At 35.8% G+C, this 23,978-nt stretch overlaps 1 protein-coding gene across 1 annotated transcript in view; it reads left to right on the forward strand.

Moving 5' to 3' along the window:
• Positions 1–22,179, forward strand: part of LOC126489389 (rab GTPase-activating protein 1-like) — a 120,322-nt gene extending 98,143 nt beyond the window's left edge. Inside the window, exons 11-12 of the mRNA XM_050123621.1 lie at positions 13,445–13,538; positions 21,984–22,179. Coding sequence (XP_049979578.1) covers positions 13,445–13,538; positions 21,984–22,164 — 275 coding nt within the window. The 3' untranslated portion in view covers positions 22,165–22,179. The remainder of the gene's footprint in view (positions 1–13,444; positions 13,539–21,983) is intronic.
• Positions 22,180–23,978: the final 1,799 nt, after the last annotated feature.

Raw genomic sequence — 23,978 nt, forward strand, 5'->3', positions numbered from 1 at the left:
ATAGTCCATTTATAGTATCTAGTTCAGAAATTTCCCTTTCTCGAGTAGGATGAAATTTACTGATAGGAATACTTTTTTGTTTTTCTTCTTTTCCCAAAACAGACTGTGGCCAAAGTGGGGAGAAGACATTTAATTAGCTCAATTGAAGTATTATACATATTTATTTTGTTAGATCTAAAAATTTTAGTTTGATCTTTTGTTTCTTCTCTTGGTGCGGCACAGTTGGCTACTGCACTTGCATGTTAAAATCTGTGAATAATAAGAGTTAAAAGAAACTTGAAATGCTTTTCCAGTTCCTTTGAAGTGCTAGGCAAAAAACTAGGAATTCAGTTGCAACAGTAATGAAGATAGGTAGCTAACACTTAGGTGCCGTGGTGTATGTACCAGCTCTGTGTTTAGTACTTTGTAAACTTTTTCACTTCATTATTTTTCTGTTTTGAGATTAAGATGTCATTTCTATTTCAGACATGCTTAAGTTTGAGAAAGTAGTCTTCTGGTTGCATGGCCTAATGCTGCTCTAAGTGTACTATTTTACTCTGCCTTGTTGAAGTAGACAGACATACTGAAAAGAAACTGGGGAATGTGTTCATGGAAAGGTGTGAAGTATATTGTGTGCTATTCTCTAAATTAGATATATCCTCTCAGAAGGCTCCTCTAACTCTGCAGAGGTCTTTGAGACTGTTTTCAAGTTCACTTAACTCCATTTAAATAACTATGAGGGATCCTTACAGCACACACATAGTCAGAGATAAAATGCTCTTCTGATAAGTTATAGTCCTCAAACTTGGTAGCTTGCATGTTTTTAGGGAAATTTTCTGGTTCCTCACTTTTCTCTTTCCAGTTTTTTTCTCCCAGTTATTTTATATTTATGAGATATCAATGATGTTATCAAATCTAGTTCCCTTTATTATGTCTACATGCAAGGGCCTGTGTTGATTTTCTTTTAAAAACTATTTAATCTTTTTGGGGCCCACCACCCAGCTCCCAAATAAATCACACATGGAGGCTTATTCTTAGTTATAAATGCCTAGTCTTAGCTTGACTTGTTTCTTGCCAGTTTTTCTTCAATTATCCTGTCTACCTTTTGTCTCTGGGCTTTTACCTTTCTCTGTTTCTGTATATCTTTTCGTTCCTTTTTTTCCCATGTCTGGCTGTGTGGCTGTCCCCTTCTTTTCATCTTCTCTTATCTTCTCTTTCTCCTTCTGTTTATTCTGCCTGCCAGCCCCGCCTATCCTTTCTCTGACCAGCTGTTGGCTGTTCAGCTCTTTATTAGGACAATCAGCTGTTTTAGACAAAGTAAGATGGCTTCACAAAGTTAAACAAATGCAACATAAAACAATTCAGCACATCTTTGCATTATTAAAACAGATGTTCCACAGTGTAAATAAATGTAACACACATCTTAAGAATATTCCATAGCATTCCTGTATACAGAAGGTCACTGATTTAAAAACTACACATTTTGTTAAAATTAACTCTATTGTAATTAAAGTATTTTATTGGTAAGTATTAAGATTCTAGAAGTGAAGTTCCTGGATCAAATATATTTTGATAATATTCACCTGTTGTTGGAGCTGCGGGCTGCGTTCCTGCCACCCAGCTTCCAGCCACTGGCTAGCTCATGCCCCAAAATAACGACACACAAATTGTATTCATTTAAACACTGCCTGGCCCATTAGCTCTAGCCCTTACTGGCTAATTCTCACATCCCGATCAACCCATCTCTAATAATCTGAGTAGCACCAGTCTTACAGGGAAAGATTCAGCATGTCTGACCTGGCGGCTTGCTTCATTGCGTCTGCCCGGGAGAGGGGAGCATGGCCTCTGAGCTCAATTCCTTTTCCTCCCAGCATTCTGTTCTGTTTACTCCTCCCACCTATGTTTTAACTTATGAGGGCCAAGCAGTTTCTTTATTTTTTAACCAATGACCTTCCTCCATCATTCACCTTCATCCTTATTTCCTCCCTCTAACTTCTCCCAGACCAACCACTACCTTTCTACCCCCACAACTTTATATTCTCTGTTTTTCTTTTTAAAATTAAACCAGCAAGTTCAATCCATGCCTCCTGGGCATGGAACTGCCACTAGAGCGTGGTGAACCTACTGGGGGCCACACCTATAAAGAAAACTGACTCTGTTTAAGATTACTATTTTTTTTTTCGAGACAGGGTTTCTCTGTAGTTTTGGAGCCTGTCCTGGAACTAGCTCTTATAGACCAGGCTGGCCTCGAATTCCCAGAGATCTGCCTGTCTCTGCCTCCCAAGTGCTGGGATTAAAGGCGTGCGCCACCATCACCCGGCAGATTACTATTTTTTTTTTAAGGTACATGTTTTTCTCTATTTGTATTAACTTTTCCTTCCATGTTTTTCTCATGGAGGAAAGTTTAAACATTTATATAGTCTTACCATTTATGACATTTATATCTACTTATCTTCAGTGAAATAAACCTAAAATGGGGAACAGTTAGCATAGTGTGGAAAGAGTAACCCCTAACCTGTGTTTCAAGAGAAAGTCAAAACTTTTTAGGACATACAGATGGGATAGGAAACCCAATTTTTGTATTTGCATTTTCTCTGTCCTTCTACTTTCTGACGTCTTGTCTGTATGTTTTGCTGTCCTTTGGTCTTGTATATTTTTCATTCTTCTTTTTTACCCCTCTGCGTTTGTCTGACAGTTATCTAAGAATTTTGCTTTACTTTATACAGTACAAAGTTTCACTTCTGTTTGTAACAATATACCAAATCTATACCAATGTAAAATACTCATCTCTATATCATATCTTCTCCTCCCCTTTTTTATTTTTTTTATTCTTATTTATTTATTTTTAGTTGTTGCAAAAAAAATTCCCATTTCCCTCCCCCTCCTCGCACAATCGCCCCCTGCCCCCATTCCCCTCCTCCTTTTCCCCTCCCCCCCTCCATTCTCCCTCCCTCTCAAGAATGAAGAGCAGTCCAGATTCCCTGCCCTGCGTGAAGTTCAAGGTCCTCCCACTTCTATCCAGGACCAGGAAGGTGAGCATCCAAACAGGCTAGGCTCCCACAAAGCCAGTTCATGTATTAGGATTGAAACCTAGTGCCATTGTCCTTGGCTTCTCATCAGCCTTCATTGTCCGCCATGTTCAGAAAGTCTGGTTTCATCCCTTGCTTATTCAATCCCAGTCCCACTGGCCTTGGTGAGTTCCCAATAGATCAGTTCCACTGTTGCAGTGGGTGGGTGCACCCCTCGTGGACCTGACTTCCTTGCTCATGTTCTCCCTCCTTCTGCTCCTCATTGGATCTTAAGAGGTCAGTCCGGTACTCCAATTTGGGTCTCTGTCTCTATAGATTTGGTATATTGTTACAAACTTAAGGTCAATTTGGTACACTGTGTATATGTATTTTTGCTCTTTTTAATGGTATTATGTTTGTTTAGCTCATTTAAAAATGCAATGTATAATTAAAAATTATAGATTAATAGGTAGTCATCTATAATAGTCAAACTTGTAGTCATGTTAGATAGGTTTTCTAGCTATACAGAGATAGATTGCAGATGGATAGATATTCTTCAAACCATTCAAAGACATACAGAATATGGCATTTAAAGTATTTTGTTAACTTAGAACTTTTCATGACAATGAGACATAGCTCCTGGCAGCACCAATCAGCTTCAAGAGGATGATGGGCATCAGAGAGACTGCTTATGGAGTTTGCTCGCCATCTGGGCAAGAAATTGCTCATGCCTGGACTGTTTTATGGTATGCTGTGTAAATTGGACATACAGAAAAATTACCGCTGAACTTGCGAAAAGAAGGTAAGATGGTCCTTTAGAGTTCCTGCTTCATGAAAGAATCTGCCAGACATTCTGCAGGACATAGAAGAAAGCAACTGAGTAACTTTGCCATTACAAGGAAGAACAGATCTTCAAATTTCCTGCTTGATAGAAAAGTCTGCCAGATACTTTGTGCCTGTAGGCTGAAGATGGAGGCCCCAACATTACAGAACTTTGGGTGAATATCCAGGAAGTAAGATGTCTCTGTCAATTCTAGATGTTTGGAAGTTGCTTACAATGCACTTCCTGTTTACTTAGGTAATGTAATATCTTTCTGGTGTCTTTGGTGGAGTTGAGGACAGATAGTTACAGTTTTGCTTAGTTATGACAAAGGATAAGTTAAATATGAAACTTTAGACTCATAAAGAAATATTGAAACTGTAATTCTTGCTTGATAACTATTTTGTATTGTAATTTTACTATGTTAAAGTTAAAACCTTCCTTTTTATTTAGACAGAAAAGGGCAGATGATATGGGATCCCCTCAATATGCTGTGGATATGTTTTATTACCACTGATTAATAAAGAAGCTGTTAAAATTCACATTTATCATTTGTCTTTCTTCATAGCAAGCACTAAGTAAGCAGCAGTTTTGTCCTTCGCAGAGTGGACAAACTCTTTAAGTGATACATATGATTAAATGAGGGAATGTCTATAAAACATTGAGCCTACAGTAAGATTGCTTTATAAAAGGAAAATATTCAGTATAAGCCTTTCTATATTGTGATGGCTAATCCTGGTTGTCATTTTGACAAAAATGGGAAGAGAGAAACTCAATTGAAGAAGTGACGGCATTAAATTTGCCTGTTGGCACTTACTGGGGGGGCATTTTTTATTGTTAATTGATATTGGAGAGCCAAGGCCTCTGTGGGTTGTACCATACCTGTAGAGGTTGGCCTAACTGTAGAAGAGAAGTCACTGAATGTAAACCTGGAGCGAGACTGCAAGCAGTGTTCCTGCGTGGTCTCTGCTTCAGTTCCTACTTCCAGGTTTCTACATTGAGTTTTCTGCCTGGCTGTTACTTGAAAAATAAGATGAAATAAGCCCCTCTCTCCCCAACTTGCATTCAGTCATAGTATTTATCCCAGCAACAGAAGAGCAAACTAGGGAACCATGTCTTCTTTGGTTAAATTCTTTTATTTCTTTCAAATATTTAACTTCTATTTACTGCCACTTAGTCTGTAATTATTTCCAAGGAATCAGGTTTTATTTAAAAATTGTTTATTTCTTTTTATATTTTTGTGTCTTTCTTCTGGCAGTCTGTTTTTCTAAGGTTATGATTTCTTTGTTGGGATGGAAAGCAATGGGAGATTGCCAGAAAGAAAATTCATCGCTGTTATCAGTGACAATTTTATGACTCATTTGTAAGGGTTTAGAATAATATATTTTTACTATATATGGCAATAGAGACTATTCAAAAGAAAAATCCCTGTTTCATCATTATCCATACTTTTAAAGTCTTAGAATATTCCAGAAGTATAGCATTCAAAATGAAAACTATATTCTATAAATATTTACTTAGTGCTTGCTATGAAGAAAGACAAATGGTAAATGTGAATTTTAAAAATTCACCAAAGGTCTTTGGCTTTAAATAATGTCGATCCCAAAACTTGCTTCTCATCACAATCTTGCTATTGTAGATGGCTTTCATGTTACTACATAGAGATACAATGTTCCTTATATGATGCTTCAACCTGAAGTGTTTAAGATTATGTGGCATTGTTAGGATCTGGGGGATATTTGTTTTTATTGGTTATCCATTCCAAATTTGGAAATCCAAAATCTGAAATGCTCTCAACTGAGAAACTCTGAGTGTCATAATCTTAGAACATTTGAATTTCAGATGTTTGGATTAGCATACTTGACTTGTGTAGATTAATTTTTTATCTATTAAATTTTTTAAAAGATACCAATGCAAGTTCCCACTCCCTCCCCTCCTCCCTTTCCCTTCACCTATTCCTTCCATACACCCTGCTTCCCCACCCCCATCCAATCCGCAGAGAGGGTAAGGCACATTGCTTTGGGGAAGGTCCAAGGCCCTCCCTACTATATCTAGTCTGAGCAAGGTATATATCCAGAGAGAACAGGATCCCCAAAAGCTAGTACATGCAGTAGGGATAAATCCTGGTGCCACCGCCAGTGGTCCCTCAGTCTGCCCCAGCAATTCAACTGTGAGCCACATTCAGAGGGACTAGCTTGGTCGTATGCTTGTTCCTTCCCAGTCCGGCTAGATTTGGTGAGCTCTTATTAGTTCAAGTAAACTGTTTCAGTGGGTAAACCCATCAGGTCTTAACCTCTTTGCTCATATTCATTCCTTCCACTCTTCAACTGGACTTTGGGAGCTCAGTTCAGTGCTCCAATGTGGGTCTCTGCCTCTGTTCCCATCAGTGGCTGGATGAAGTTTCTATGGTGATACTTAAGATATTCATCAGTCTGACTATAGGGCAAATCAAGATCACTTGCCACTTCTACCCTATTGCTTAGAGTCTTAGCCGGGGCCATCTTTGTGTATTCCTGGGAATTTCTCTAGAGCTAGGTTTTTGCTAACCCTATAATGGCTCCCTCAATCAAGGTATTTCTTTCCTTGCTCTCATCTCTGTCCTTCCTCCATCGTGACTATCCCATTTCATCAAGTTCTCCTCAACTCTCCCCTTCTTTCCTTCTCTTCTCCTTCTACCTTCTCTTCTCCCCTGACCCCATGCTCCCAATTTTATCAGGCAATCTTGTCTTTTTCCATATATATATATATATAATATTTTTCTTCGGGTTCACCTTATGACTTAGTTTCTCTAGGATCATGAGCTTCTATAGGCTCAATGTCCTTTGTTTATAGCTAGTATCCACTTATGAATGAGTATATGCCATATTCATCTTTTTGGATCTGGGTTACCACACTCAGATTAGTGTTTATAATTCTGTTTGCGTATAAAATTCAAGATGTCATTGATTTTTACTGCTGAGTAGTACTCTAATATGTAAATATACCACATTTTCTTTATCCATTCTTCAATTGAGGTAGATCTAAGTTGTTTCCAGGTTCTGGCTATTACAAATAATACTGCTATGAACATAGTTGAACAAATGGTTATGTAGAAAGATTGAGCATCTTTTGGGTATATTCCCAAGAGTGGTATTGCTGGATCCTGAGGTAGGTTGATTCCCAATTTTCTGAGAAACTGCCATACTGATTTCAAAGTGGTTGTACAAGTTTGCATTCCCACCAGCAATGGATTAGTGTGCCCCTTACTCCACATCCTCTCCAACATAAGGTATCATTGGTGTTTTTGATCTAGCCATCCTGACAAATGTAAGATGGTATCTCAGAATTGTTTTTATTTGCATTTCTCTGATGGCTAAGGATGTTGAACATTTCCTTAAGTATCTTTTGGTCATTTGCGATTCTTCTGTTGAGAATTCTGTTCAGTTGTGTACCCCAGTTTTTAATTTGGTTATTTAGAATTTTAATATCTAGTTTCTTGAGTTCTTTATATATTTTGGAGATTAATCCTTTGTCTGATGTGGGGTTGGTTAAGATCTTTTCCATTCAGTAGGCTGGTGTTTTGTCTTAATTGACTGTGTCCTTTGTTTTAGGAGGTCCCATTTACTTATTGTTGCTCTCAGTGTCTGTGTTCCTGGGGTTATATTTAGGAAGTAGTCTCCTGTGCCAATGCATTGAAGACTACTACTCACTTTCTGTTCTTTGAGGTTCATTGTGGTTAGATTTATATTGAGGTCTTTAATCCATTTAGGCTTGAGTTTTGTGCATGACAATAGATATGGTTCTGTTTTCATTCGTGTACATGTCGACATCCAGTTATGCCAACACCATTTGTTGAGGATACTTTCTATTTTCCATTGTATAATTTTAGCTTCTTTGTCAAAAATTGGGTGTTCTTAGGTGTGTAGATTAATATCTGGGTCTTTGATTCGATTCTGTTGGTCAACCTCTCTATTTTTTATGCCAATACCAAGCTGTTTTTACTACTGTAGATCTGTAATAGAGCTTGATGTCAGGAATGGTGATGCCTCCGAAAGTTCCTTTATTGTATAGAATAGTTTGGGCTATCCTGCCTTTTTTTTTTCCCATATGAATTTGATTATTGTTCTTTCAAGGTCTGTGAAGAATTATGTTGGGATTTTGATGGGGATTGCATTGAATTTATAGTTTGATTTTGGTAGGATTGCCATTTTTACTGTGTTGATCCTACCTATTCAAGAGCATGAAAGATCTTTCCATTTTCTGGTATTTTCTTCAATTTCTTTCTTCAAGAACTTAAAGTTCTTGTTATATAGGGCTTTCACTTCTTTGTTACCTAAAGATATTTTAAGTTATTTGTGGGTATTGTGAAAGGTGATGTTTCTCTGATTTCACTCTCAGCTTATCACTTATGCATAATATGTCTATAGTGAGAGCAGAGGGCCGTGTTCCTGCCACCCGGCTCCTGGCCGCCTGCTAGCTTATGCCCCAAAATAACAACACACAAATTGTATTCATTTAAACACTGCTTGGCCCATTAGCTCTAGCCTCTTACTGGCTAACTCTCACATCTTGACTAACCCATTTCTAATAATCTGTGTGGCTTACCAGGAAGGATTCTAACCTACGTCCATCTTGGGCCAGAGCTTCATTGTGTCTGACCAGAGAGGAGAGGCATGGCATCTGGCTTGGAGAGGAGAGGCATGGAGTCTTACCTCACTGCCTTCTTCCTCCCAGCATTCTGTTCTGTCTACTCCACCTACCTAATTTTCTGACCTATCAGACCAAGCCGTTTTCTTTATTGATTAACCAATGAAACAACAGATTGACAAATGACCTTCCCACATCATATGTCTATTGATTTTTGTTTTAGTTGATCTTGTATCCTCATCACTAAAGGTATTTATCTCCTGTAGGAGTTCTCTGGCAGAGTTTTTTTGGGTCACTTATGTACACTATCATATCATCTGCAAATAACCAAAGTTTAACTTCTTCCTTTCCAATTTGAATCCCCTTGATCTCCTTTTGTTGTCTTATTGCTCTAGCTAGAACTTCAAGTACTATGTTGAAGAGATATCGAGAGAGTGGACAGCTTTGTCTTGTTCCTGATTTTAGTGGAATCGCTTTGGGTTTCTCTCCATTTAATTTGAACAAATATGCTATGTAGTTTATCTAATAGTACTTGTGTTAATAGATTATCATTAGTTTTCAATTTCTTATTATTACAAGCATTGTCACAATAAAAATTATTTTTTTTATTATGAGTAAAAAGCTTTATTGCTCCATGAGTGAGTTTTGGGAATAAATCACAGAATGGAATAACTTTGGGGATTTTTCGATCCAAGCCCATTATTTACATACTACATGCATGTTAATCATAGAAAGAAAAAAAGTGTTAATCAAAATAATCACTGAAGATGAGCAGGCCAATGTCTAGGCCGGTGTCCTGTGTCCATCACAAGCACATTGGCCATACTTCCTGGAGATCATGCTGGTGGTGCACTGAGCTTGTCCTGGATGGACACAGGACAGAGCATCTGTGTTGTCAGAGAGTTTCCATCCCACTAGAAACCCTGAGTGAGGGCTGCAGGCATGAAGGAAAGCCTTCCAGGACCCCAGACATCATCTATGACCTTGACCTGGGACTCCAAGCACCAGCAGCCAGCTGAGTGCATAGACGTAGACATCTCCACAGATATCCGAACTTCTGACCAGGAACCGAAGGTAAAGATGGCAGCTCCAGTTGCGCACTGGTTCCTACATGGATCTTTCTGGTCTGTGTGTGTGTGTATTTCTGGAAGGTATGATTCTCGAAGTGGAATCAAATATAATATGGATTTAAATAAACACATGCTTTTTATTTAATTTTTATTAATTAAATTTATTCTTTTACAATTTCTTACCAGTATATAATTCATTGTGCTTACTTTCCTCCATTTTTTTTAGGTCTTCTTTTTCCTTTTTTCTTTTCTTCTAAGACAGTGTTTGTCTGAAACCTTGACTGTCCTGGAGCTTGCACTGAACACCAGACTGACCTCAAAATTCAGCCATCTTCTTGCCTCTGCCTTCTGTGTGCTGGCATTAAAAATGTGTATCATCACTGTCCAGCTTTTCTAGATTTTCTTTGTATTTCTAGCAACACCTTGCCCCCTTACAAGTTCATTCCTCACATCCATTGTAGTAGGAGGCTGCTAGTGTGTTTCCAACCGCCCTTCATTTTTTCCTTTCTTGGCTGCCCAGAGTCCAGAAATAACCACATAGAAACTGTATTAATTAAATCACTGCTTGGCCCATTAACCTTAGCTTCTTATTAGTTAACTCTTGCATTTTAATTTAACTTATCTTCATTAATCTGTGCATCACCATCAGGCTGTGGCCTACCAGCAAAGTTTCAGCGTGTCTTTCTCCTGCAGCCGCTCCATGGCTTCTCTTCTGACTCTGCCTTCTCTCTCCAGCATTCAGTTTAGTTTTCCATGCCTACCTCTGTTCTGCTTAGCCACTGGCCGAAACAGGTTCTTTATTAATTAGTGGTATTCACCACATACAGAGGAGAATCCCATTTCAATCCATGTCTTTTGTTTTGCTTTTAGATCCAGTGGGTTTAACTTGGGCTGTGTAGTTAAGGGCGTAGTACTCATGTGATCCTGATGGGTTCAGTAGTGGATATACAACTGAAGGCAACCACTTCTCTATCCCAGAATATATCTGTAGCCAGAAGTTCAGCTGGAAGGGGTAGAGACCCTTGAGCTCCTTCATCCATGCCTGGCTGTTGACAGGCTCATTTGTGTGCGAGCCAAGTGCAGGCAATTGCAAGCTGCTGTGAGTTCGTGGTTGTGATAGCTGTATCATACCCAGGAAGTAGGATTTCCTGTTCCTTCTCCCTGACTTCTTACATTTACATTCTTTTCTGTCCCTATTCTGTAATGTCCCCTGAGCCTTAGAGGGGGTGCTATAGATGTCTTGTTTAGTGCTGAACATTCATTGTCGTCATCACTTGGAGCAGTCATGACTATATGCATTCACCCATAAAGGAATGTTATTGCTTAAATATGAGCCTCTTTCCCTCCTTTCCCCCATTCCTCACTTTTCCTTTTTCCCTTCTTCTCTCTTCCCATTCTTTCCCCTTCTTCTCCTCTCCCCTTTCTTCTCTCTGTGCTCTCCTCTCTTTCCCTCCACTCCCCACTAGTTTTCATAGGGCTGGAGACTAAACACAGGGCTTCAGACTTGTTTGGCAAATGGTCTATCACTGAGCCACCTCCCATTTCCATTTACCTTCTTTTTGATTCCTCTATACTTTTGTCTGTATTCTCCCAATTTAACTAGTCAATATGTTTGTTTTATTTTGCATTTAAAATTAAAGTGGAGTTTTATTTACTATTTTCATTGAGTGAAATTATATTTTACTTATTTTTTACTTATATTTTATGTATTATGTATTGTACTATGTTCTTGTCTTGGCTCAATTTCTAGAGGTTTATACTTTATTTATTAGTAAAATTGTAGTATTTAGAAGAAAATAATCCCAATATGTTGGAAACTTTTATGCATTAAATAATTGAAGTTTTGCACTTATAGGTAGATATATTCCTTATTTTTGTTGCATCTTATTTTGTTTCATGCTTAGACAATCCTTTATCACCAAGACTAATAAGAATCCAAGTATTTTTTTTATCACAGTACTTTTGATTTTTATTATACTCAGAGTGTAAGATGTCCGTGAATGTTTGTTTTTTCTCCCTTTTTATCTTCTGAATTTAGCGTGTACAGTGTCATCAATTACTTTGGAATCTTCACATCCTCTTATTTTCTGTGGGTCAGAATAAGATGGTGTTGTCTTATATACTTCCTAATTGAATACCAGATTATGAGTACTTAGACTTACTACAAATCTGTTAAGTAGGACAACTTTTATTTGATTATCTGATATAATCTACGTATAGTCTGTTTTTCACTGTAACTTTTAATAGTCTCTTTTCTCAAAAGTGCCTAATTTTCTGTGGTAATGTAGGATTATATGGGATACTTGTTTATGTGGTTGGTTCTTTAGGATACTGTAGTACTGAATCTTCAGTGGTTTGTGCTAGCACTCACTGTTCCTCTGATATCAGTGAAACTTTATTTGCTTTAGCTTTAGAATAAAACCTCATTTCTATTTGTTGTGATGATTTTGTTATTAACTTCTAAGTTGTGTTTGTGAGCTCTTTACAGAGTGGGTCATACTTGTGTCTTCACTCCATTACACAGAGCTGTGCTCAGATTTTAAATAGAATATCCCAGTTCTTATCTGTTAGTACTCTAAAATAGTTAAGCATTTTTCTCTGTATGTAATATGTTTTGATTTTTCTGAATTTGTGAGTGGCTATGACCAAGTCTTTTAGCCTTCCCAAATGTACCTTTATTAATTAAATGAATGTTTTGTATATCCCATCTGTGAATTATTTTTTGCTGGCTTATTGTCTTTTGTAGTATCTTTAGATTTTTAACATAGATCCTTTTGTGGGAGCTGCTTACCAATTTTTTAGCAGCATTGATAAATCTTGGTACTTGTGGTCAGATAGACAATTTTGAAAACTATTTTGTATTATTAGGACAGTGCTTTGCTAGCCTTCCTTAGTTCTTTGCCAAATCCCTTTTATAATTTAGATAAATCATGTCCATAATATTCCCTTTCTCTATCTCATGTACCTCATTCCATCCATGGTAAAATGTTGATGGTTTGGTGTTCTTCAGGCCTCTGTAGGTAGCTACAGCTGCTATGAAATCACTTGCACATCAGCCTCATCTCTTCCAGAAAACAGCTGCTCTCAGCATTCTTTCACCTCTGGCAGCTCTTAACATTCTTTCTTCCCCCTTTTCTTCATCCATGTTTCCTGAGCCCAGATTATGGTGTCTGTGAAATCTTCTGGGGCTGAGCACTGAACAGTCACTTATTCTCAGCAGTTTTCACCAGGTGTAAATTTCTTCCTGTTACAAAATCTTTAGCTTTTTCAAGTGTTTATTTTGTGTTAATGTATACTTAACATATTTATGGGGCCAGTGTTGGCTGTTGTCTCTGACAAGTGTCACAGATGGCAGGAACAATAAGAGTATCATCACGATCTAGGTACTGTGTCTTCTTTTCTTTGTATGTATCAGGTGGCCATGCCATGCCATTCTATTCAGCTCTAGTCAGAGAGCCTCTGAGCATCTTGTGAAATTGGCTTCCTTCCTTCTTTCTTCCCCCCCCCCCCAGAAATTGTGGGGACCAGGACCCTCTCCAACCCTGTGTGCCATGGGGAAAAGGGAGAAGGGAGTGCTTTTGGAATGAGACTGCCCTCATACCCTGTCATTCTGGTTTTGTTTAGTTCTCTTTGCTATTTGGGCATCTCAAGCATTTTCTCAAATTAATATGGTAGATGAACTATTTGAGGGAAGGAATGATACCCAACACCTCTCACTCTGCCATCTTCTAATATAACAACTTGCTTTAAACTATTGTCTTTGGATAAATCTATTTAATATAACTGTCTTTAGAGTTTTATCTGCAGATGAGAATTTTCATAAAACTATTTGAAATTTATTTGGGCATTTAGTGTTCCCTTTTGTAAATGCATAGCCATGTCTTATGGTTTATGATTTGGAAGTTCTTATATTTATATAATGTGTATTTTTTTTCCTATAGAGAGTGATAATGAACTCTCAAGTGGAACAGGTGATGTGTCAAAAGACTGTCCTGAGAAGATCCTCTATTCTTGGGGAGAATTGTTAGGAAGATGGTAAGTATTTATTTTTTTTATTCAAAATTTATAATTACATATTTTGTGTTAATTTTTATACTAATTAAAAATTTGTCAGTAAATAAAATTTCAAACTGTAATATTAAAAGCTATATTAATATCTTAGTATATCTTAAATTATTTAATATGTTTATAGTATGATAGTGTGTGTGAGGGTGTATGTGTATATGTGTATGGTGCTCAGAGGACAACTTTGTGGATCCAATTCTTTCTTTCCATCTTTGTATGTGTTTTAGGTACCAAATTCAGGTCTTCAGGATTGCACAGCAAGGGCCTTTACTAGCTGATTACATAGACCCTTAATATATTTAATAACATAAAAATCAAAATGTGGCTTATTGATGCCCTTCATGTGTTGGCCTTCTAGATCTTCTCCCAGTATGGGCTCTATTTAGTTCCTTTCAGAAGTTATTTTTCCCACCCAAACTTTGAAATCCAGGTGAAATGAACCATTTCTGGGTAAAATCTAAAGTGCCAAAGTTCACTTGAAATGAAATAACCCGAATGGTTTTGTATCATCCAATTACTTTTTTTTATTAATATAATTTTCTTTCATTTTCTTTGTTTTTTTTTTTTTTTTTTTTTTTGAGAAGGTTTTTCATAAGCTGATCTTAAATGTTGCCAAGGATAACATGAACTTCTCATTCCTCTTCCTCTGTTTAGCATCACTGGTGTACCAGCCGGTGTAGTTCATGCAGTGTGGGACTTAGTCTAATCAGCCATTCTCCCAACTAAGCTATATGCCCAACACTGCTTAATTTTTTTTTCTCAAAGAAAGCTTAAGAAAGGCTTTGTGTTCTAAGGTTTCTCACTCTATGTAATGTCTTGTTGCGGGTCTATATATTTTTTTCCCATCTGCTGTAGAGGAAGATTTTCTGGTGATGGCTGAGCAAAGCACTAATCTATGAGTATGCCATTAGGAGTGATTTTGTCACAACCAACCAACTGGAATTCCCTCCCTCCTTCCTTCCTTCCTTCCTTCCTTCCTTCCTTCCTTCCTTCCTTCCTTCCTTCCTTCCTTCCTTCCTTCCTCTATTTTTCACTCCAGTACTATTTAATTTTACCCTGGGTCCCTGAGCTAGTCTCAGATCCTTGGTCATCCAAGCAGCATCAGGTATGGGTTACATCTTATGGAATGGGCCTTAAGTCAAATCAGTTATTGGTTAGTTATTCTCATTTTTTCTCATGTAATTTTCCTACAGAAGGAAAAGGCAAAGAAGTTTGAAAGGAAGATATAAAATGGTATCTAATTTTCAGAGACATAATTTTCATTTTTAAAAAATCAAAAGGTTTGTATAAAACAAGCAGATAAACAAAACCTAACTTTTGCTTTATATACTTTTTTTTCTTTTTTTAAGATAGAACCTCACCATATAGCTTTGGCTTGTAGACAAGGATGGCCTAGAACTTAAAGATTTCTGCCTGCCTCTGCTTCCTGAGTAATGGGACTAATGCCATCCATGTTCTACTACTCCTGGATTCATTTTACAATCTTACAGAATATAAAGTGAACACTAATTCTACTTAATATACTAGCAATGAAAAGTCAGAGATGGAAGACATAAAACATACAAAAAATATAAAACAAAAAGCCATGAAACACTTATATTGAAATCTAGCCAACTGCTGTCTCTGCTTTGAAGCACTCAAAGAGCCCATGGAATGAAAGGATCAATATTAGTGAGAATGAAGTTGTTTCCTAGGTAACCTATCTTTTCAGGAAAGCTTCAGTATTTTATAGCTACTAAGCTGATCCTAAAATTTATATGAAATACACATTGATTATAACATCCAAAACAATTTTACAAATAAAGAGTAAAGTAGGATGACACAGTATCTGATTTCAAGGTTTGCTGAATTAATTGTCAGCACTTGCAATGTAAAGGTAGACATATGACTTCCTGGCACAGAATGAAGAAATAAGAAATAGAGGCAAAATTTCTAAATATTTACAGATGAATAGCTGAGTTTTAAAAGATACTCAACTTAGCCATCAGAGGAATAATAAAATCTATTTATTGAATAGTGATTGAAAGTACCCATGCATAAGTTATTTCTCTTGCAAGTTTACATTGATTCAACTCCATGAACAATTTATATATCTGTGTTTTTTGTTTTTCTTTTGGCTCTTATTTTAGTTTTATAACATTAAACCAATTAACTTAACCATTTAACCAATTAAAAACCATTTAATTTAAAACTATTAACCACTGACTCACTTACTCAGTGTCTTTTTTGTTTAATGATATTTGTTAGGACTCCATGGACACTGATGATTTAGAGATGGCATGTGAGCTAGTTTATACTTTATCATGTTATAAAGGCAAACATACATTTAAAACGATAATCGTATTATATTATATAAATGCTTATTGCAAATATTATAGACCTGGTGGAAAGTTTGAATATATACAAAATAGAAAAATGACAATAAGTAATCATATTTCCACCCATCCAGCTTTAGTAGTCACGGAAATCAAGAAAACACCTACACATTCTTTTCAGATTTTCTTATTGGTATTTTAAATATTTACTTTTGCATATAATTTTTTTGGCAGTGATGGTCAAATCCAGGCAAACATTCTACTCTTGAGTATTACCTTCATTTAAAAAACAATTTTAAAAAGTTGAGACAGTGTTTATGTTTGTATGCCAGTTTTAGTGCTCCAAGTGCTGAGCTACTGGTAGGTATCACTATAAATGGTGATGCTTTTATTGTTTTTGGTACAGTAACTTGGGTGTAGGGACAAAATAAAGGTGTCGCTTGATTGTATGCATTGATCAGGTCCTTACCAACCGATGAACCTCGTATATGGAGAACAATTTTTAAACTAGACTTCTGAGATAGAATTGAGAAAATTTCTCAGCTAAAATTCAATATACATATATTTTTTAAAAAGTAAAACAATATATGTATGACTTATATTTAATTAATATTATTTTAGATATCAATAAACATTAATATTAATATTTTATTAATGACATCTTTTAGAATTAAAGAAATTCCTCAGACGAACCCAAGAGAACTGTTGAGGAACTAAGACAACTAACTGATTTTATCCCCTTACAAAGCTTGCTACATTTTTTTAAATTTCATATCTTTTATTTCATTTGAATTTATTATTGAACCTCTGTCTTAGCAGAGACATAAAAAGCATAGATTTTTCCTAGGAAATTGTAACTGTTATAGAAGATTGGCAATCTAAAGATAATCATACTCAGAATTTCCTTGTTTAATATTCTTTATTTTTTTTTTTTTCTGAGACAAGGTTTCTCTGTAGCTTTCGTGCCTGTACTGGAACTAGCTCTTGTAGACCAGGCTGGCCTTGAACTCAGAGATCCTCTTGCCTCTGCTTCCAGAGTACTGGGATTAAAGGCATGCACCACCACCACCCGGCTAGGTTTAGAAATGTTTAAAGTTTTGGGATTAATAGGTTCACATGATTTTTTAAAAATTTACTAAGATAAATAATGTTTTGCATAGAGTTATATAGTTTATGGTTTTGGAAAACCACTTTTTCTCCTTCCCATTTTATTTTTAGAGTCTAGGTCTTAGGGTAGACCAGGCTATCCTTGAGCTTTTGTTTCTCCTGCTCCAGCTTTCTAAGTTCTAGATTCTAATGTATATCATCATAATTGGTATGTGTTCTTAATCTAACTGAGGTCTTACACATTGTCAGGAATATGAAATATAAGTTGAGTGGAAACTTGGAAGATTAAAAATCATTAAGTGTAAACATACATAGCTTTCTTAGTTTTCACATTAGTGTGTTCCTTTTTTGAAATTGTTGCAGCAAAATTTCAGCAAAACCACAAAAAATCTAATAGAAATATATATTTTTCATCTTATTAATGACTTTAATTTATCCATTTTCTTGATTTCTTTCCTCCTCTTTTTCCTCCTGTTTCTCTTACCCCTTCTTTGTTCTTCTCTCTCTCCTCCCTCTTTTCTTTCTTTTCTCTTTTGAGCTCTGTCTTGAAGTTTTTGTGTATTAGGCCAACACTGTGCCTGTTTCCTATATTGTGTATGCAGCTTCTGCATATTTAGGACCTGCTTGTGTGGGGAGTAGAAATTCCAATCACTTATTGATATTTGTCTTGATATTTCAGTTTTAATTTTTACCATTATGAGAATTTTAAAAACTGTGCCAAGCTACTGTTTTAACATTCTCCTAAACTCTAAGTGTGTGTGTGTGTGTATTTGTTATAAGGATTAGGGTTTTGGTTTTGTTGTAGAGTCTTACTTAGCATGTGTAATCCCCAGCGCCACTAAAACAAAACAAAATTTGAAAATGATTATTGTGTAGATAGTATATATTTGGTTTATATGCTAATTCTTTGTTATTGTATTAGATATCTATCTTGATTATAGGGCAGACTCAGCACATGTGGTTAGTTGTCTGTTCCTGATGGCCATTCTTAGTGTCCATCCAAGCAATGGCTATATGTTGTCTTTTTTTTTTTTTTACTAGAAATATTGAAAGCATTGGTTAGTTTAATAAATTACTTTTGTGTCAGTGAGATGGCTCAGCAGGTAAAGGTGCTTTGCCGTCTAAGCCTGAGGACATGAATTTGGTCTGCTGAATCCATATGGTTCAGGAAAGGAAGGAAAGATCCCACTCTACAAAATTGTTCTATTTCACTTTTGCGCACATCCTACTTGTACAATAGTGATAAAATGTTTTTTTAAGTTTTTTTGTTTTATCCAAAAGTTTTTTTCATCTTACATACCAACCACATTTCCCCCTTCCTCCTTTCTTCTCTTTCTTCCCCTCCAGCTTCCCCCACCTAAGCCCCATCCACTCCTCAGAAAGCGTAAGGCCTCCCATGGGGAGTCAGAGATGGCTCAGCCATTAAAGGCTAGGCTTACAACCAAAAGATAATTTTTTTTTAAAAAACTAATTTATTTAAACTTTCCATGGTCATATATATACATATAGCCATTTGTAATTAGTGGTAGTATATCCATTACTAATTATCTAAATATCCAGAAGTAATTATCACTTAAGTATGTATATGTTTAGATAGTTTTAATTGCAGTTTTGTTCTGTGGAAACCAGCAAAGTAAGAATGTTAATTTATAATATTATAAGCGACCCAGTTTTCTAGAAATATCAGCCTGTAAGATAAAGAGTGTCTTAGAGTTTTAATGGCCGAGAAAAAAAGATTTTTATTATACTTCACCAAACAAATGCCTGAGGATCAGGTAGCAGTAGAATGTTGATTGAATTGAATTATTTAATACAGCAGAAATGTTTTTTGACTGTTGACTAGTAACCTTAATATATATGTGTATCATATGTATAAATGAGTATATTTATATGTATGACCTCAAGTTTCAAAATTCTGGGTAAATCATTATACAGAGTCTGTTCTAACAGATTGTTTAATTCAGCTTATTGTTTTTTTTAATTTGGCCTACAATGCTGGAAGTATTGTAAAGAATGAATGTATATTAGGAGGCTTTTGCAGAAGTGTAGGGTAGAGAAAAATTGGTGATGATAGTGAGTAAAGTTCATGGGTTTGTTAGAGGGTAAGAAAATATGATTTGTTAGGTGTGATAATGGGCTAGGGATGAGCTGTGGGATGGAGTGTTATCAACAGTACCAACTGGATTTTTAGTGTGGATAGATTATGGTGGTAATCACTGAAGTTGAGGTAATCTTGGAAAACAATCAGATTTTGAGAGAAGAATGAGGACATGACTGATTTTAGGGTGCTGTTGAACCCCAGGTACACCAAAGACATGGAATAATAATGCATGTAAACAAGACAGCAACAGAATTAGATTACTGGTGACAAGAGTAGAGAAGCAATCATTGGTGGATATGACTGGAGGTTTTATCATTGATTTCTAGGGAAACAGTGAAAGGTCAAGAAAATGAATAGTCAACACTGGAGGGCTTGAAAATACCCATTGAGCTTAGTGACATGGGAAGATGTTGGGAAGGGACAGAGCAGCTCTGCTGAACCGAATTGGAAAATGTATGTGGGGAAGAAGTAGATAGTGAGTATGCAGGACTTCTGAAAAATCACACTGCTGAATCATCACTCAGAGACGTTAGAGGGCTTTCTTGAGAAACCAGTCAAGCATGAGTTTACTTGTAGGTACCTTTTTTAATTGTTAGAGATCATGGTTTGCTTATCTAATTACTTTGAATCTCTCTTCTGTAACTTTATATATTATATAATTAGTAATTTACAGTATTTCCTTCAGCTTCAAGGAAATGTACTTAGACATTTTTGGACTCAAACTGTTGCTTTTAATTAGCTTAGTTTCTTACATATAGAATCCATAAATTCAACTAACTTCAAGCTATACCTTTTTTGAAACAAAAGTATAGTCAGTGTCATACATTGAATTATGAAAGACATAATTTTATAAATAATCCTTGTTCTCTTATGGCATATTTTGAAGTAATCTTAGATTCAGTTGGATAATGATGAAAAGAGCTTCTAGGAAGTTCCAGGCATCAAATAGTTTATTCAGTTCTTCTTCTCAAGCATAATTAGTACTTTTCTTTGTGTCATATTTTGTGGAATGCATTAAACATGTTTGCCCCAGCTAATTAAAATTAATTTTATTTAAATATATAAAGGTACTTTAATTAAAGCTAATTTTAATTATATATTTTATAATTATATAAATAATATGCGTGAGTACAATTATACAAATGATTATTTATGTAATTAATATTTACACAAGAATTTAGCATCATTGCAGTCAATTTAAAAGAATATGAAAATTAAAAATTAAAAAAGTTTCTTCATACATATATATTACATACATAAATATATGCATTACATATGTTCTTCCAAATTTATTTCATGTTTAAAAGTAGGTTAAAATAGTTTGTATAGAACATAATGCCTTTATACTATTTTGAATCCTGTCCCTTAGCAGGCATAAGTATCCTTTTTAATAATGTTAATTCTTTTATGTTCTAACTCTTTTTACTTCATTTTTATTTGAGTCCACCAATTTTACCAGATTCTTTTCTTTAATTGTTCCAATCCTCTCAGCAAAAACATTTAGCTGAATGAAAGCAGATTGGCCATAAATGTGATGATTTACACAAAATCCTGATGTGATAAGTTTACTTTAACTTATTATGTAAGTTTGGAACAGTATGATTTCCTTCAAAGTATGTAGATTATGACAATATGTAGGGGGAAAAACCTTTTGAACACATTTTCAGAAGAAGATGCCAAAATTTGGGTCTGGGCTGGTGATAGAAGAGTATGCATAATTTGGAGAAGTATGTGGGATACCAATTATGTAAAATAGACATATGGATTCCATGACTTTTCAGTTTTAAAACTTGAGATTAGAGCCTGGTGTGTTAGTTCAAATTGGGATACATTATCAAATTTTGGAATTGGGTGGTTGCATCAGGGTGAGCTTTTTGACATAGTGAGCAGCAAATGAGAAATGTCTGAGCACAAAAAGCCCGAACTATACCTCTTAGGTTAGGAAGGTGGTGAAGAATGGACTTGGATTCATGAGACTGGAACTGTATTCATTTTTTTGACCAGCTGGCTGTTGAGTTTGATAACATAGCTACTATGTGATCATTGACTTTAGACAACAGCTTGACTTTGCTCTGATTCTAAACAGCCCTTGATAAAAGGATAAGACTGATAGCATAAGAAGTCCCTCTAGCAAGATATACTTGTGTAGGTTTTAGTGTTTTTAGGAAAGAGTTAAGTCCTCATTTTAGGGAGTGCTTGTAGTTCAAAGAGGCCAGCAAGACAAATCCAGAACTGACAGGAACTCTTCTTAGCATAAGGTTCACCTTGGGTATTTTGAATCTAGATGGTCCTTTGTGCTTAAGTTTAAACTGAAACAAAGTGTTTGAAATTAGGTGAACAGGACATGTAGCTTCCCACATCATCTTTGGGTCGAGATGTGGGGAATGTAAGAAACTGAATTTTCCTTTGCATTCCTGTAACATAGGACCCACATTTTGCATTTGGCCAGGCTTAGTCTGCCTATAAAGACGTGTATACTGTCAAGGTCTGAAAGGCTTCAATATCTCAACTCTTTCTCTGGCAACACACTCAAGTTACTGTACAACCATGTCAGGGGATTTAAATGGTTCTTTTTTATGTAGTAATGTCTTAGATATAAACAAAAACCAAATTCATATGTTAATATGTAATTACCATAGAACCATTAAAAAATAGAAATGATACGGTGGAAAAAAAACCTTTGCCTAAAGATGGTATAATATGGCTTTTCAAAATATAGGATGGAATAAATAATGATTTCATTGAGGTTTAAGCACTATTTTTGTTTAGTGCTCCCAGCCAATTTTCTTTTGATTCAGGATTGTACTTTTAAATAAACTGATAAATATTCTTTCCATAACAGGAGCAGTTCAGGGCATGGATTGTGAAAGATTTATTTTCTTCTTTCCTCAGGCACAGTAACCTTGGTACCCGGCCGAAAGGGCTACACACTTTGGTAAAGAGTGGTGTTCCTGAGGCATTAAGGGCAGAAGTATGGCAGCTATTAGCAGAATGCCATGACAACCAGGCAATGCTGGATAGTTACCGAATTCTTATCACAAAGGTAGGATATTCTTTATTAATATTTTCCTGATCATTGAAAAACATTGGATCATGTTTTTCAAAGCTCCAGTAACTGATCAGTACCTTGAATATCTTTAAAACTATGTCAGTGGTATCCTGTCAGTATTTTATTCTGTTCTGAACACTTGCAGGATAGTGGTAAACAATGCCTATAATAGTTTTAAACACTTTATATCTTGGTTTTATTTTAAGGTTCTGATGAAGAAACTTGAACTAATAAAATTGCTGTTATAAACTTTGCTGATAAACTTGCTTACAAAATATCAAGTTATATTAAGTTGAATTTAGCTAAGGGAGCAGTGTCTCCAGTATACTTACAAAAGGATACATGGTGTACTAACCAAGCTTGTGGAAGCTGTAGGAATTAAAACTTCATATCATAATTTAAGTTTAGGCTGTGGAGAAATTTTTTGCTGATGGTTGTTCACCCAGGTTGACCTCCGGTTAGGCTGCATTCCTATAACAAAAGGAGACAGTCCTGACTTATAACCAGCCTTTAGGCCCATCCCCAATTAAACAACATGCTTCTATAGTACAGCTCAGGGAGGCAGTGCAGGATCCCACACATCTTTAAGTTCTTGTCTTCCATTAAATCCCTTGTACTTTTATCAGGAAAAGTGTAATTTGTCAGGTGGGCAAGATAAACTATGGTAGAAACTATTTGAAGAGAAGTACACTGGTGTATTTAAGAAATGATGATAATATCTTTGCTGTATAAATCTCCTGTCTGCCCAAGTGGCCAGACTCGTGGTCTCCTGCGTTGTACAAAGTGTAATCTGGGGCCATAACCTGAAAGAGATATAAGGATGGCAGCCTGTATAGAATGCATAAGTCTAAGGTGTATATACGTTAGTAAAATCTACTTGTGGTCACCCTTGATTAGTAGCTGGTGTCATAAGTTTTATACAATTTAGCAAAATGAAGTAGTGTGTCCTTTGTTTAAAGTTTATTCACACTGGAGGAATAAATTCATTGACCTCCCAGAGTCCATCTTCAGGGTCCTGACATGAAATTTGGGTTCAGAGAAGCCACAGTTAAACTAAGCAGTCTGTCAAGGTATGGTTTTGCCCATTAGTGACCTATCATTTACTCGGTTCTCTTTCTTGTAACGTGGTATGAAAAGTTGTTAGAAGTGTATGACATTTCTTCCTGGGAGATCTCACTCTCTCAGGAAGTTTTCTCTCTGGCTTGCATCACTGCCCTAGTCTTTTCCTTCTCCCAGCTCCTGGGAAAATTCTGATGTATATCTCTTTAGAATAACTTTATGGTAGCCAGGAGGACTGCAAGATCATTTTTGTCATTCCCCAAATAAACACCATATCTGTTAAGAGTATCTGATATCTCCCTTTCTCTCTCTTTCCTAAAAGTCATTTATCTATATTCTATACCTAAAGACTTCCTCATTCTCTTTTTCTATGCAGCTCTATATGGAGAATCATCAATATAGGTCATTATTTTAATATATTTTAGCATATTATGACACAGTAATTTGAAAATTTTTTGTAAATAATTTTTAATGGTTTTCATTTTATTGTATCTGAAAAAGATGGGTAGATCCAAATAGAAGTGTATCATTCTTTTCAACCCCTACCATCAAGTGTGTTCTGCATTTAGGCTAATATATTACCTATTTTCCCTATGATAGTCAACTTTATTTCTCTCTCTTTCCTCTCTTTTTTCTTTGTTCTTTCTTTCTCTTAGTGGTGTCTGCATAACAGTGAAAGGCACCATAAATGAGACTACAATCCAACTATATTTCTAGACTTTTTTAGTATTCTTTTTAAACAATTTGTTATTTTTTTTTCTGTTCATTGTTGTTTCGCC

The sequence above is a fragment of the Alexandromys fortis genome, unplaced genomic scaffold (genome assembly GCF_014885135.2).
Source record: "Alexandromys fortis isolate MF-2015 unplaced genomic scaffold, M_Fortis_MF-2015_v1.1 scaffold_206, whole genome shotgun sequence".
NCBI lineage: Eukaryota > Metazoa > Chordata > Mammalia > Rodentia > Cricetidae > Alexandromys > Alexandromys fortis.